General features: G+C 41.5%; 1 protein-coding gene across 2 annotated transcripts in view; it reads left to right on the top strand.

Moving 5' to 3' along the window:
* TUT7 (terminal uridylyl transferase 7) overlaps positions 1-11087 on the top strand; it is a 75849-nt gene extending 64762 nt beyond the window's left edge. For both annotated transcript variants that reach the window (XM_075828775.1, XM_075828782.1), the window contains exons 21-29: positions 677-754; positions 1187-1364; positions 1496-1543; positions 1625-1716; positions 7243-7358; positions 7718-8031; positions 8141-8223; positions 9042-9099; positions 10474-11087. In XM_075828775.1, coding sequence (XP_075684890.1) covers positions 677-754; positions 1187-1364; positions 1496-1543; positions 1625-1716; positions 7243-7358; positions 7718-8031; positions 8141-8223; positions 9042-9099; positions 10474-10541 — 1035 coding nt within the window. In that variant the 3' untranslated portion in view covers positions 10542-11087. The remainder of the gene's footprint in view (positions 1-676; positions 755-1186; positions 1365-1495; positions 1544-1624; positions 1717-7242; positions 7359-7717; positions 8032-8140; positions 8224-9041; positions 9100-10473) is intronic.
* The last annotated feature ends 3398 nt before the right edge of the window (positions 11088-14485 follow it).

Below are 14485 nucleotides of genomic sequence, written 5' to 3'. Positions count from 1 at the left end.
GTGCTTTTTGTTTTTATATCCGTTTCCAGTCCCTGTTCGAGAGTTGCCTCTCACCCTTATGGTGCTGTCGAGTGATTGAGAAAATCTAATTATTGGTGAGTAATTATTTTTTATTTTTTTTTGCCTTTTCTGTTAAGGCTCCAATTCTGCTTTTGGCTTAAAAAATACATGCACCTAATCAGCACAGTGTGAATGATGTATAAGGGTCGGTTCACATCAGCGTTTGCTTTCCGTTCAGCGGATCCATCGACTGCGCTATTGTTTCTGTCACAAAAACTGAAACCTGGCGAAATGGTGACCAAGGGAAACCATTAGCAAATTTTCCGTCACCATTGATATCAATGGTGATGCAAACGGAAGCAAAGGTTTCCGTTTGACTTTCCGTTGAGGGGGTTCACCTGACGGAACCCCCGAACGGAAAGAGAACGCGGATGTGAACCGGCCCTAAGATAAAGATTTGGGGACCAGGACTCTTGCTGTTAAGAAATTCTGTGCCGTGGTTTCTTTATAAATATCTCTTTTGCTTTTAGAAGAAGGAAAAAGATAGGGACTCCAATGTGTTCTTTGTTAAACATCGCTTTATGTTGCTCACTGTGAAATGCACTGCACTCGCATATCTAAATGTAAATAAAAATCTATCATTGTAAAGCCTGTTTATCATGTAACTTTATTCTAGATCTACACGAATGGCTGTAAGCCGGAAATACTAGTTGATGGCTGGAATGTGTATTTCTTCTCCCAGATAGAAGTGTTGGTGTGTATTGAGTTTGTTTTTCAAAGCTGTACGCTGCATACTATTCATACAAGTGCCAATACCTCTAATATATGGGCTAATCCTACTTCCAAGACGTGCAGTCGCACAAGTAGTTTGGGATTGTAGTTGTATTGTTACACTAAACTAGATGGGATTATTTTTGGCCTCCGCCTCCCCTGCCATTTGTAGAGGACTACATAACGTTTATATTCCAACCATGTTTTAAGGCCAGTCGAGCACAGCCAATTTAGCACCTTTATTACAGCAACCATGACCGGAAACGCATTCTCTTGCCTCATCTTGAGGTTCCCACCAGTAGACTTGCAAACACACAATGTGCACGAAGCCCTGTATTCAATGACGTCACATTCACGATATGCACTTTAAAATATTGTACTGTGTGCTGAAAATGGAACACATTTCAATTTCTAGGCAAAGTACTGGCAAGAATATGTCAAAAATAAGGAATCGGTTGGTGAACTATGGCTGGGCCTCCTTCGTTTTTACACTGAAGACTTTGATTTTAAAGAACATGTCATCTCAATCCGAAAAAAGGGCTTGCTGACCACTTTTAAGAAGCAGTGGACATCAAAGTATATTGTAATAGAAGGTACGTGCCGTCAGTCATATTGATTCAATGATATTCCAATTAATATTCGGCTTTCACATCTTGTATTTTATATGTGATACAGAACCCTACCTATATATTTTTTAATTTTTTTTTAACACTTTTAAAAATAGATCCTTTTGACTTGACTCACAACCTTGGAGCTGGATTATCCAGGAAGAGTAAGTATTTGAAATATGTGCATAATATACTATATTGCTATATGTAGATTGTAGTACTGACGCAAATATTTTCTTTCGAAGTGACAAATTTTATAATGAAAGCTTTTATCAACGGGAGACGTGTATTTGGCATTCCAGTGAAAGGAATCCCCAAGGAATATTCGTCTAAGATGGTAATGAAACATGATTTTAATAGTTGGTTTACAACTACCAATGTCTTTACCCTTACAACACTTATGTAGTATGTTTTCCAAATGTGCTTATGTTGGAATATGAAATACTGGCTACGATATGTGTCGTCCAAGAGGGAAGAGTCTTCTTCTTTTTTTTTTTTTTTTATAAATATATGCATTTGTTTAGCTTGACGAGAATCTCCACCTTTCTCTTCCATGTCATTAAGGGACACAGATTATAACCTGTATATCGCTGCTGCCACTAGGAGTTAAAGAGGCTCTGTCACCAGATTTTGCAACCCCTATCTGCTATTGCAGCAGATAGGCGCTGCAATGTAGATTACAGTAACGTTTTTATTTTTAAAAAACGAGCATTTTTGGCCAAGTTATGACCATTTTTGTAGTTATGCAAATGAGGCTTGCAAAAGTCCAAGTGGGTGTGTTTAAAAGTAAAAGTCCAAGTGGGCGTGTATTAGGTGCGTACATCGGGGCGTTTTTAATACTTTCACTAGCTGGGCGCTCTGATGAGAAGTAACATCCTCTTCTCTTCAGAACGCCCAGCTTGTGACAGTGCAGATCTGTGACGTCACTCACAGGTCCTGCATCGTGACGGCCACATCGGCAGCAGAGGCTACAGTTGATTCTGCAGCAGCATCAGCGTTTGCAGGTAAGATCGACTTACCTTCAAACGCTGATGCTGCTGCAGAATCAACTGTAGCCTCTGGTGCCGATGTGGCCGTCACGATGCAGGACCTGTGAGTGACGTCACAGGTCTGCACTGTCAGAAGCTGGGCGTTCTGAAGAGAAGAGGATGTTACTTCTCTTCACAGCGCCCAGCTAGTACAAGTATTAAAAACGCCCCGATGTACGCACATAATACACGCCCACTTGGACTTTTACTTTTAAACACGCCCACTTGGACTTTTGCAATCCTCATTTGCATAACTACAAAAATGGTCATAACTTGGCCAAAAATGCTCGTTTTTTAAAAATAAAAACGTTACTGTAATCTACATTGCAGCGCCGATCTGCTGCAATAGCAGATAGGGGTTGCAAAATCTGGTGACAGAGCCTCTTTAAGCAAAAAATGTTAGCTCTTCCTACCATGCTATATCTATCTTGCAGACCCTAAGCAAAGACTGGTTTGCTCGGTGTCTGTAGGAGCCTGTTCCGTCTACTGGAAGCTTTATTTATTTATTTCTTGTATTTTTTTTTTTTTTCATTGCCGCTCAGTCTTTTCTCCCCAGGGAGTGATTTGAATTGGTTGTGCATGTTTTTTACTCCAACCTCTTTGTTCCAATGGAGGAGGGAATGGTGTGCAATTCTGGATCTGAAATGCCTCAACCGTTATATCAAGGTCCGTAGTTTCCAGATTAAATATCTGCGATAAATTCCAATCTAGAAAGCCTTTAGAGATCTCTGGACACCTTTCTTTGGTTGGATTGTGAAACGCTCCAAGTTTTTCTTTTACCCTGCGCAATTGTCTGATCTTTCTTGACCTGTTTCGATGCGGCCCAGGCCAGGATTCTTCTTCTGTAGGATAAGCTCCTCTCCTTGCAACAGGAAATATGTTCTTTATGGAAGCACTCTTCTGTCTCGTATGCAGATTTTGGGCTTGATGACCTCTTCCATCGAGGCGACTTTTCTTTCCCCCAGTTTCGTACTCTACCTACCCCTCTAATGTGCCATTCTGATTTGATGGAAGTCGAACTCTGTACTACCTGATTTTTCTACTCCTGGCAGTATGCCCTCTCCCCAAAGATGGCTCTAAGCCAAATCTTCCTAGTTCTCTGGTGGTTGGTCCTGACAAAGGATACCAGTCTCCTCTGCTGGGTCTTCCAAAACCTAACCATTCAAAGCGAGTGGTCACCCCATGAGTCCACCCTCCAGATCAACTGCCTGGAACTTCAAACCATCCCACACTCCCTCCACCACTGGACCCCATCTCTTATCCGGTCCGGGATCACCAAGCTGGAACCTCAGCAACGTTTGTCATGTCCGTGGCAACCAACATCCTGACTCATCAGAAACTCCAGGTGGAATCACCAGCTTCATATATCCGGCTCCAGATCCTCTAGCGCTACTGGTGGACACACTGGTCGTTCTGTCGCATCCGTTTGAATTCCCCTCCATCTTCCTTCTGCTTCAGTTCCTCTAAAAAGGAGGCATCACAGTGATTCTTCTTGCCCCAGATTGGACCTCATACACTGACCTTGCAACTCTTCTGGCGTGCCCTTTCGGGAACCTCCCTTGTCACCTGAATTTAGTAGCTTGGTTTAATGGCATGGCTGTATTGAGGTTGTGTGGTTTTTCTTAAGTCCTCAAAATCATGCTTAAAGAGGTATTTTAATCAGATTAGTTAGGAGATAGGGAATTAATAAACTAACAGGCGCTTTGCTGCTGATAACCACAGTGTGGTTTGTTTTAAAAAAAAACAAAACGTTTATTTGCAAAGTTATGAGCATTTTTCTAAATATGCTAATATGGCTCTAATTGCCAAATAGGAGGTGACTCTTTCTTTTCACTTTGGGCGGTGTAATGTTTTCTGTATGACGCTGTCCAATCAGCATAGAGCTTCTCCCCCCCCCCCCCTTTCCCTGCCCAGCAACACAGTGTGATCATATAGTATACAGCTTACATTCCTGACGGTCTCCGGTTGTTAGTCTGGTGTCATATGAGAGATTAAAATCTCCTTTCATATGCCACCAGAACTGTTCTAGGTGGTCCACAACCCAAGATATGGCTGTTTTGAAGTCTTTTTTTACAATTTTCCCCTTTGCAAACCACTCTACTTCAGGAAGACCTGGGTCTTGGCCTTAGCACATTTAAAGGGGTTGTCCATTACTGAACAACCGATGACCTATCCACCAGATAGGTCATCAGTGCGGGTCCGACACCCGGACCCTGCACCGTTAAGCCGCTCCAGCTGCCTCCGGGCACCAGATGTTTATGGCCCATTATGCGATGTATGGAGCCGGAAGTAGTTGGCTCCATACATAGCATAGTGGCCGAACTGCAGCTCTTCTCCTATTCACTTGAATAGGAGCAGAGCTGCATGTACGTCCAGTGCTTGGAGGCATCCAGGGCAGCTTAACTGTGCGGGGTCCACAGATCATGTACTGATGACCTATCTGGTGTATAGGCCATTGGTTGTCTGGTAGTGGACAACCCCTTTAAAGGTCAGGAGTCTAACAACATTTGTTGCCCACATGTCCCATGCCTGTCAAATGTATGACTTGCCCATAAATCTGTCTTAATTTTGAATGTACTGCACAATATTTTCCTGAACTTGAGAGAACCAAATAAGGGTTCGCTTATGGACAATGTGTTGCAAATTATTTTATTTTACTACTGTATTCTAGTTACCAATAATACTTTTACAGTACAGTCTTTCCATCCACTGTTTTGGACTTCAACAAATGTTTAATATGCGCATCTTAGTGGTCTACTGTAACTTTGCAAATTACCTCCTATGTTTCCGTTTTTTTTTTTTTTAATAAAGCCTTTTTGAAAAAAGGTCTGTGCGCTCGGTCCTTCGTTCCAGTTCCCTTTGGTGGCCCTTGTCAGCTGTCTTTACACTCCTCCAAAGGGTGGCCGATGCTGTCCCCTCTACCGTCCGCCGCCTCTTCTTTTGATCTTAATCATATTTTAAATGCTTTGCAGTCTTCTCCTTTTGGGCCGCTGGACAATATTTTACCTTGCCTCTTTTCATGGAAGGTATTCATTTTTTTTTTTTTTTTTTTTTTTTTTTTTTTTTTTGTGACAATCTCTTCCATTCGACGTCTCCAAACTGGCAGCCAATTTCTGGTGCTGCTCTGTCATGTCCCTTACCTTTCTTCCCAAGTTGGATTCAGCCTTTCATGTTAATGAGGACATTGTTCTCCCTTCTTTCTACTCTTTTTCCTCTTCCCACCCTTCGTCACTCCACAATTTGGACGTAGTCTTTGCATTGCAGACTTGCCTTTCTCAGCCGAATTCCATCCGCCACTCAGATCCTTTATCATTCCGGAAGGTTCTAGGCAGGGTCTACCTTTTGCCGAGTACCAGTCAAAGGGCAGGGAGCCTCCCTTCTGAGTGACTTCCCATTCCACTAGAGTGGTGGGTGCATCATTTGGTGTTAAAGTGTAGCTAAACGTTTGACAAACTTCTGACATGTCATAGTGACTTCGCTAGAACGAAGCGCAAGTGTGAGCGCTCAGCCACTTCGTGTCTATTCGGATTTTTCCGGAAAGCAGATGTATCGGAGTACGGGCTCATAGACTTTCTGTTAAGTCCGTACACCGATGCATTTATTTCCGTAAAAAGCCGAACAGACACGAAGCGGCTGAGCGCTCACACGACTGCTTCAGGTGCTTAGTTCTAGTGCTCAGACCCCCACCAATCAATACTTCTGACATGTCACTATGGCGCGTCAGAAGTTTGTCAAACGTTTATCTACACTTTAAGCATATACCTTCAGCTCTACAAGTGTGTAAAGCCGCTACTTGGTTTTCCCTCTGCACTTTCTCTAAGTTTTATAGGGTGCATACCTCCGCAACCTCCGACGCCTCTCTCGGTCGCAGGGTTTTGCAGATTATGCTCTCCAAGGTAATTCTCTTGTGTCCCCTACTGAACGTGACGAGAAGGGGATTTCACTATAATAAAAAAAAAAAATCTGTTCTGATCATCCTGTCCTTGGGTCCAATTTTTTTTTTTTTTTTTTTAGCGTTTGGATCTCCATTTTTCTGATGCAGTGCCGAATCTCTTGCATAGACATAAATGATAGATTTAAAGGGTCTTACCCATAACCATCATCCAACCCCGTGTATAGGTGATGAATATCTAATTGTTGGGGGTCCGACCAATAGGAACCCTGGGATAGCACAGCTCTCTGGCTGCCTCATAGAAAGTGAATGGAGTGGTGACAGCATGCATAGTACCACTCCATTCCCATAGGGCACTCAGACTCCCATTCTCAGGATCAGTGGGGTCCCAGTAGTCAGAACCCCACCTTTCAGACATTTATCACCTATCCTGTGGATAGGTGATAAATGATTATGGGAAAACCCCTTTAAAAGGTAACGTGCTACCACTAGAGGGAGATTACTGCATACTGTGTTATTCAGTTCAATGTATAACCGTTAACTCCCTCTAGTGGTGGCTGCAGAAAGCCACAGTGTTATGTTTAAAGTGTAACATGTAACTGCTGTTCTCGCTCTCTCTATCTCCTTTTCCTTCTAAAGATATATTTTAAAAATTTATTTGCACAGAAATTTCCACCAATTTTAGAAAAAAATAAGTGGACATTAATTTTAAGGAGAAATGTAAAAAGTTTACCAGCAAGAGTTTGAATGCTGTAGCCCTCACTGATTATTTGAGTGAACCATTCTTTTACTTAGATATCAGTGTTTCCCAAATCTCGAAACAAATGTTGACAACGCCTCCATTGACTATATTGGCCTGTGTCGTAGATGTGCACTACAGTTTCCTTTATAAAGTCAGTGGAAAGGCCAATTTTGTTTCAACCTTTCTGATTTTTGTTTGTAGGAATATTTCTTTGATCCAGATGTTTTGACTGAAGGGGAAGTTGCTCCAAATGACAGATGTTGCCGTATTTGTGGCAAAATTGGACACTTTATGAAAGACTGCCCTATGAGGCGAAAGTGAGTAATGGCTTGATATTCTTGAGTGCAAACCTTTTTATAAAGTAACTTTATCAACATAAAGTGTGTGTTCAGGAGATATAGACTACTTCTGGGATATTGGACACCATTTTTGGCACAGATGTTACAGAAAGTCTAGCCAATTTTAACTTTTTTCAGTTGACTTCTATTTGAAGATACACAAGGGAGCAGTCTTTTAGTTTTTTGCAATCGTTCAGTACTTACACCAGTATAATGCAAAAGTAGTCATTCTAGATTTTGTCCATAAGGCTTGTGAATACATCTATAGTGATCTCTTGAATAATTTTAATATAGGTAGATTGTGGATGCTCTATCTTTACTGTCCATTTTGCTTTTAGAGTTAGGAGGCGAAACCATGAGAAGCCTACAAACCAAAGATATGTTGACAAGCCGCGACAAAGAATACCTGACCATAAGGAAATGAATAATAGCATGGAAGGCGATGGCTCTTATGTGGATGGAAAGCCGTTCACCACACCCAAAAAGCACCATCAGGGAGCCAAAAGTACTCTTGAAGCTTGCAAAGAGAGGACACCTAGACATTCTAGTGAAAAGTGGCGGCGACCGGAAGAACTGAGGGAAAAGCGCTGCTTCATATGTGGAAGAGAAGGTCACATCAAGAAAGAGTGCCCTCAGTACAAAGGGGCAGCAGGTGAACATGTGGCAATGTTTTGTGCCTGGATGATGATTTATAGTGAGTAGTTACCTGAATGTTTTGAACTCTACTCTAGAGTTACTTTTAATTCTGTTTTCAATTCTAGGTAGCCCCAAGTCTGATGTACTCTTTGGATCTCCATCTCCATCTGCATCCAATCCATTGAAACACCAGGGAAGGTTTATCCAGGTAATAGATTCGAGCATACATAATACTAATGGCTTTTCTACATTGTGCAGTGCTGCCTTAAAATGTGGTACTTGCTTGTCTATATAGAATAAAAGCAAAAGCCTTAATTTGATCATGACTGGTCATAACTTTGCTCCACATTAACAAAAAAGCAGAACTAAAAGGGGTTGTCCCAAGCTCAACATTTTTCACCTATCCACAGGGTAGGCGACAAATGTCTGATCGCTCGGACCCCCACTGATCACTAGAACGGGGACCCCGTTCCTCACCGCTCCAATGACGCTCCTCCTCACTGCGATCGTGCAGAGTATGATCATGCGCTCTGCCTCTCTATTCAAAGTCTGTGGGACTGACCGAGCCTAGTACAGCGCTCGTTTTTGGTTTTTTTCCCATCAGCCCCATAGACATTACCTTCAGAACAAGTCTTTGAGGTTGTGTTCAATTAGCCATCCTAATATTTTTGTAAAAGGGGAGTAAACTTGAGTTTATTGTAAAAGATTTTTTTTAAAAAGTGACCGTAAACCTAGTCAATGTTTTTTAAGATTGTTTTTAAAATGTATTTACCTCCTTGATAGAGGCGTATTGATGGATTATCTCTGCAGATTTCACAAGCAGTCAGTGGGTATCTTTGCAGGTGGCACACATGAATTTGCCATAAAGCACTGCAGTTAAACTGATCCCAGCCCTATCGGAACTGTGCCATGATTAATTTTGAGATCCAACGTCCTATTGATTTTCAGTTGTATATTATAATGCTGATCTATTCCAAGTACTGTCAAACCTGTGAATCCAGACACTGATTCTGTGCAAAATTTCAGGCAATACCATTGCAAGATGACAAAAGGAAACCGAAGATGTCTTTCAGTCCTCAGTCAGGTAAATGTGTCCTGGAAGCTATGCTGGTACCATATATCAATTATTCTTGGGTGTTCGTGAAAAAAATAAGATCGTACCTAATTCAAATTGTATGAGCTAGTAAAAATACTTTAATATTACACAAAGTTTACATTCTGAAAGATTTGTCGGCACAGCCATTTGCTTTCCTGACCTCCTTCTAGCTGGATCCAGCAATTTCTTACAACAGTCATTTTTAGTTGCTAGAGAATTATCCTTTTGTCACCCAGGCTTAATGCATATGCATTCTGTCCACCCCCTTACCTCTTAGGGTATGTGCACACACACTAATTACGTCCGTATTTGACGGACGTATTTCGGCCGCAAGTACCGGACCGAACACAGTGCAGGGAGCCGGGCTCCTAGCATCATAGTTATGTACGATGCTAGGAGTCCCTGCCTCGCTGCAGGACAAATGTCCCGTACTGTAATCATGATTTCAATACGGGACAGTAGTTCCACGGAGAGGCAGGGACTCCTAGCATCGTACATAAGTATGATGCTAGGAGCCCGGCTCCCTGCACTGTGTTCGGTCCGGTACTTGCGGCCGAAATACGTCCGTCAATTACGGACGTAATTAGTGTGTGTGCACATACCCTTAAGCAGCCTTGTTTGGTCTTCTCATACAACCATTTTAAGTCTTAGGCTGGGTTCACACGAGCGTGTTCGGTTCGTAAAGGACGGAATGTATTTCGGCCGCAAGTTCCGGACCGAACACACACCGGTGAGCCGGGCTCCTAGCATCATAGTGATGTACGATGCTAGGAGTCCCTGCCTCGCTGCAGGACAACTGTCCCGTACTGAAAACATGATTACAGTACGGGACAGTTGTCCGGCAGCGAGGCAATGACACCTAGCGTCATAGATAACTATGATGCTAGGAGCCCGGCTCCCTGCTGTGTGTTCGGTCCGGGACTTGCGGCCGAAATACGTTCTGTCCTTTACAGACCGAACACGCTCGTGTGAACCCAGCCTAAGACCTTTTACATGGGCCGATTATCGGGCAAACAAGCGTTCACAGAATCCTTGCCCTGTGTAATGAAAAACCTGCAGATGGAAGCGCCTCTGTACTACGAACATGACTGGTGTATTGGCAGATGTATATAGATGGCTAGTTTTAATATTGTCACTTGTGGGGACATTACACAACTTGTTTTAGTGATCAATCCATTAATGAATTATTATTATTTTTTTTTAAATGTATTTTTAGAAGAATACATACATCTTCCCACTGTATTTCTATATGTAACTGGTAGATTGCAAGATAAATTGAACACTCCATACAGCAGGTAGTATAATGAAATAGTTATATTAAATCTCCTCATAAATTTCAATATTTTTTTATTTTTTTTGTAGGTAGCCTTTCCACTAAATACATGACTCAGGGAAAAGCCTCTCCGAAGAAGGCACACCAGGAATTTTAAGGGTGGAAGCGCACTGCCAGAGATGGAGCCCTAGACCGTCCAGGAACAAGCCTCTACTTTTTTTGTTTTTGGGACAAAGTTTACGTTGAGCAAAGAATCTTTGTACAAGGAACAGCAGCAGTGAAATAGCGCACCTTTTTATGATAAATTGGTTTTTTTATTTCAAAATGAAAGTCAAATTTCAGAACATTATTTTAATGTAGAACTCTTACCATGGGCACCTTTTTCTTAATTTATTTTATTTGAAAGTTTTAACTAAAAATCCACAACTATACATTTGTATAACAAGTGGGACGATTATTAGATTCTATATTTTGAATTTGATGCCCCCATACCTCCATTTTAATTGCAGCAGGCGTATTAATCTCTATCTATGGTTGCCCATGTAACCAAGATTCATGGTTTTCTTTTTACAGAAATGAAATATTTTTCAGAGGTAAATTATATTTATTGATTGTGTCAGGAGTCCTTGTGTAAAATTGTTTAAACCATTTGTGAAACACTGCTGTATTTACAAACATGATTTTATTAGATGTGGCCCGCTTAGTTTTGTGTCCTCTTTTTATGTAAATACCTCATTGGATGTGACGCTACATCTACTACTATTGCTCTTTTTTTTTTTTTTTTTTTATTGGTCCTCTTCATCTCTCATGTATGTTTTCAACGTCATCCTGCGAAACATGTCTTGATTTATTACATGACCTTTGACTTTTTGAAAGCGGGTTGTTCCTAAATTTTGCTGCTAATGTCCAAAAATAAGGAAAAGAGGTATGTAGTTTAGGGTGATTAATAAAAAAGAGGAAAGTAAAAGGTTTTTGTGTGTGTGTGTCCCATGATAGTGTCCAAAAAATTATCCGTTAAAAATGGAAAAAATTATCTGGCAGCAGCATATGTTTAAAAAATAGATTTTACCTTACCTGTTAAATCCGCCGTGCTCCTCTAGTCCTCCACCAGTCTGTTTACATGGCAGCAGCAATGATGCGCTGTACTTACTGTCATCAGCACTTTTTAATTTTTATTTTATTTCTTTTACTCCTTGACATCCCTGCAATTTTTGATGTTAAATAATTAAATCTTTAATCGTGGTCAGAGCTGAAATATCCTACATTAGCAGAGTTTTTAATAGTGAAAAAAAATAAAAATCTGGCTGCAGCCACCGCTAAATTGATCTTAGGCACTTGCATACTATTTGTGGGCTAAATTCCACAATAAAGCCGTATTCTCACGAACTGATTTTTCATGGATCCCTCATAGACTTGGGTCTATTGAGGGATCTGGAAAAATAGGACACGTCCTATCGCTTCACGAGCTGTTCACACAATCTGTTAAAAAAAAATGGCCGTGTGAATAGACCCATTGGCTTTGGACCAAGGTTCTCGGCCTGGGTAATGTTGTATCATTCCCCCGAAGCCCCCCGAGACTTAATAGAATCTGAAAGTTGCCTTTCTCCATGAAAAGGGGGACTTGACAGGGATGCCCTTTGTCCCCTCTTCTTCTTTTCATCATAGTGACGGAGTGCTGGCGATTGCAATTTGCTCAAGACCTGATATAATGGAGTTTATATACTGAGTATGAACTAAGGCTAATGCTTTATGCTAATGACATTGTTCTGTTCCTGAGCCAAGCAGAGCAATCTCTGGAAAAGGCTCTAAACCTAATAAGCTCTTTTGGAAAGTTTAATAGAATTACGATTAATGCAAGTAAATCAGCTGTCCTTGGCGTAGACAGTAATTTTTCTCAGCAGACTTCAATTTGGGGATTGAGCTTCCATTCAAATATTTGGGAATAATGATAGCTCGTGCCCCAGACGAATATATTCATAACATTTTACCACTATTTAGAAAATTGTGGAAAAGAAAGTACATTGAAAACCCTCCCTCTTGCGTTGGGAGTGAGAATGATGAGAATTAAAATGGTTTGGTTGCCACTGATTCCATATACCCTTCAGAATTTGCCAATCCTGCTCTCAAAGGGAATATTTGATACATTGGATTCTATTACTAGAGATATCTTATGGCATGGTAAAAACCACACATTAGTCTTGATGCATTGAGAGCTCATCCGAGGTTCGGTGGGCTGTCTATCCCTCATTATAGAAACTACTTTATTGCCTCCCAGCTTCAACAACTGATTGGGTCAGATATTTCTAGTCTTAAAGAGGCTCTGTCACCAGATTTTGCAACCCCTATCTGCTATTGCAGCAGATCGGCGCTGCAATGTAGATTACAGTAAAGTTTTTTTTTTAAAACTAGCATTTTTGGCCAAGTTATGACCATTTTTAGATTTATGCAAATGAGGCTTTCTAAAGTACAACTGGGCGTGTATTGTGTATGTACATCGGGGCGTTTTTACTTGTTTTACTAGCTGGGCGTTGTGAATAGAAGTGTATGATGCTGACGAATCGGCATCATCCACTTCTCTTCAGAACGCCCAGCTTCTGGCAGTGCACAGACACACAGCGTGTTCTCGAGAGATCACGCTGTGACGTCACTCACAGGTCCTGCATCGTGTCGGCCACATCGGCACCAGAGGCTACAGTTGATTCTGCATCAGCGTTTGCAGGTAAGTAGCTACATCGACTTACCTGCAAACGCCGATGCTGCTGCAGAATCAAATGTAGCCTCTGGTGCCGATGTGTCCTCGCTCGTCCGACACGATGCAGGACCTGGGGCAGGAAGTGACGTCACAGCGTGATCTCTCGAACACGCTGTGTGTCTGTGCACTGCCAGAAGATGGGTGGTAACGAAGAGAAGTGGATGATGCCGATTCGTCAGCGTCATACACTTCTATTCACAACGCCCAGCTAGTAAAACAAGTAAAAACGCCCAGATGTACATACACAATACACGCCCACTTGTACATAACTTTAAACACGCCCAGTTGTACTTTAGAAAGCCTCATTTGCATAAATATAAAAATGGTCATAACTTGGCCAAAAATGCTCGTTTAAAAAAAACAAAAAACGTTACTCTTATCTACATTGCAGCGCCGATCTGCTGCAATACGAGATAGGGGTTGCAAAATCTGGTGACAGAGCCTCTTTAAATACTCTTATCTCGAATCATAATTTCAATGGGGCTTACTCTATTTTTTTTTTTTTTTCCGCTTTGGAGATTAACCTTCTGGCAAAATATAAAGGGGTTGGCCTTCTGACAGCATATTTGCCCTATGGGTTGAAATTTAGGGTCTTTGCTCTGTTACCCCTATTGGTATGTATTGAAGGATGACAAATTATCTTTTTTTTGGTGGAAACCGAACTATTTTACGTTCCAGATTTGTCAGAAGATTGGATGGCAGTTCGGAAATCTATATGTAAAGTTAATCATAATCCCGCCATTATTTATATTTTATATGTTCCATTTTATTCCAAAACGACTCTTCATGGGGTATCAAAGCCGATTCAAATTGCCCCCGGTTGTATGACCTCATTGGTGGATTTAATGTATCTTCTCCCCGGATGTGCCATAGATTACATCGCTTTTGGCAATGCTCTTTCTGCTTTGATGTAAAGGTTGCTCCTGATCCTATAGGGTAAGTTCACACGTAGTGTAAATACTGCGTCTTTTCCGCAACTGATCCCATTGCGGAAAATCCGCAGCATACTACAGTAGCAGCAGAGTGGATGAGATTTGAACACCTCTCATCCACACGCTGCGAAAATGCTAAGCGGAAAAAAACGCTCAAATTGAACTATGGCGCGTTTTTTTTGTTCTTTTTATCCGCAGCGTGTCAATTGTATCTGCGTAACCGCTACTTTTGTGTTGTCCCCATTGGCTTCAATTGGAGGTAAAACCTGCAACAAAAATCAGATGTTGCAAGGCTTGCGGCGGGAAAGCAGCAATTCCGCCACAAAAAAACGCAGTTCTGAAAAAAAATAAAAATAAAGCTCCCCAGAAGTCTGTTTCTTCGTCCAGGCCTGCCTCCTGGGTTGAAACCTCATCCCA

The sequence above is a fragment of the Rhinoderma darwinii genome, chromosome 1 (genome assembly GCF_050947455.1).
Source record: "Rhinoderma darwinii isolate aRhiDar2 chromosome 1, aRhiDar2.hap1, whole genome shotgun sequence".
Lineage (NCBI taxonomy): Eukaryota > Metazoa > Chordata > Amphibia > Anura > Rhinodermatidae > Rhinoderma > Rhinoderma darwinii.
Note: the sequence above shows the minus strand (reverse complement) of the source record. Positions and strands in the feature narration are given on the sequence as shown.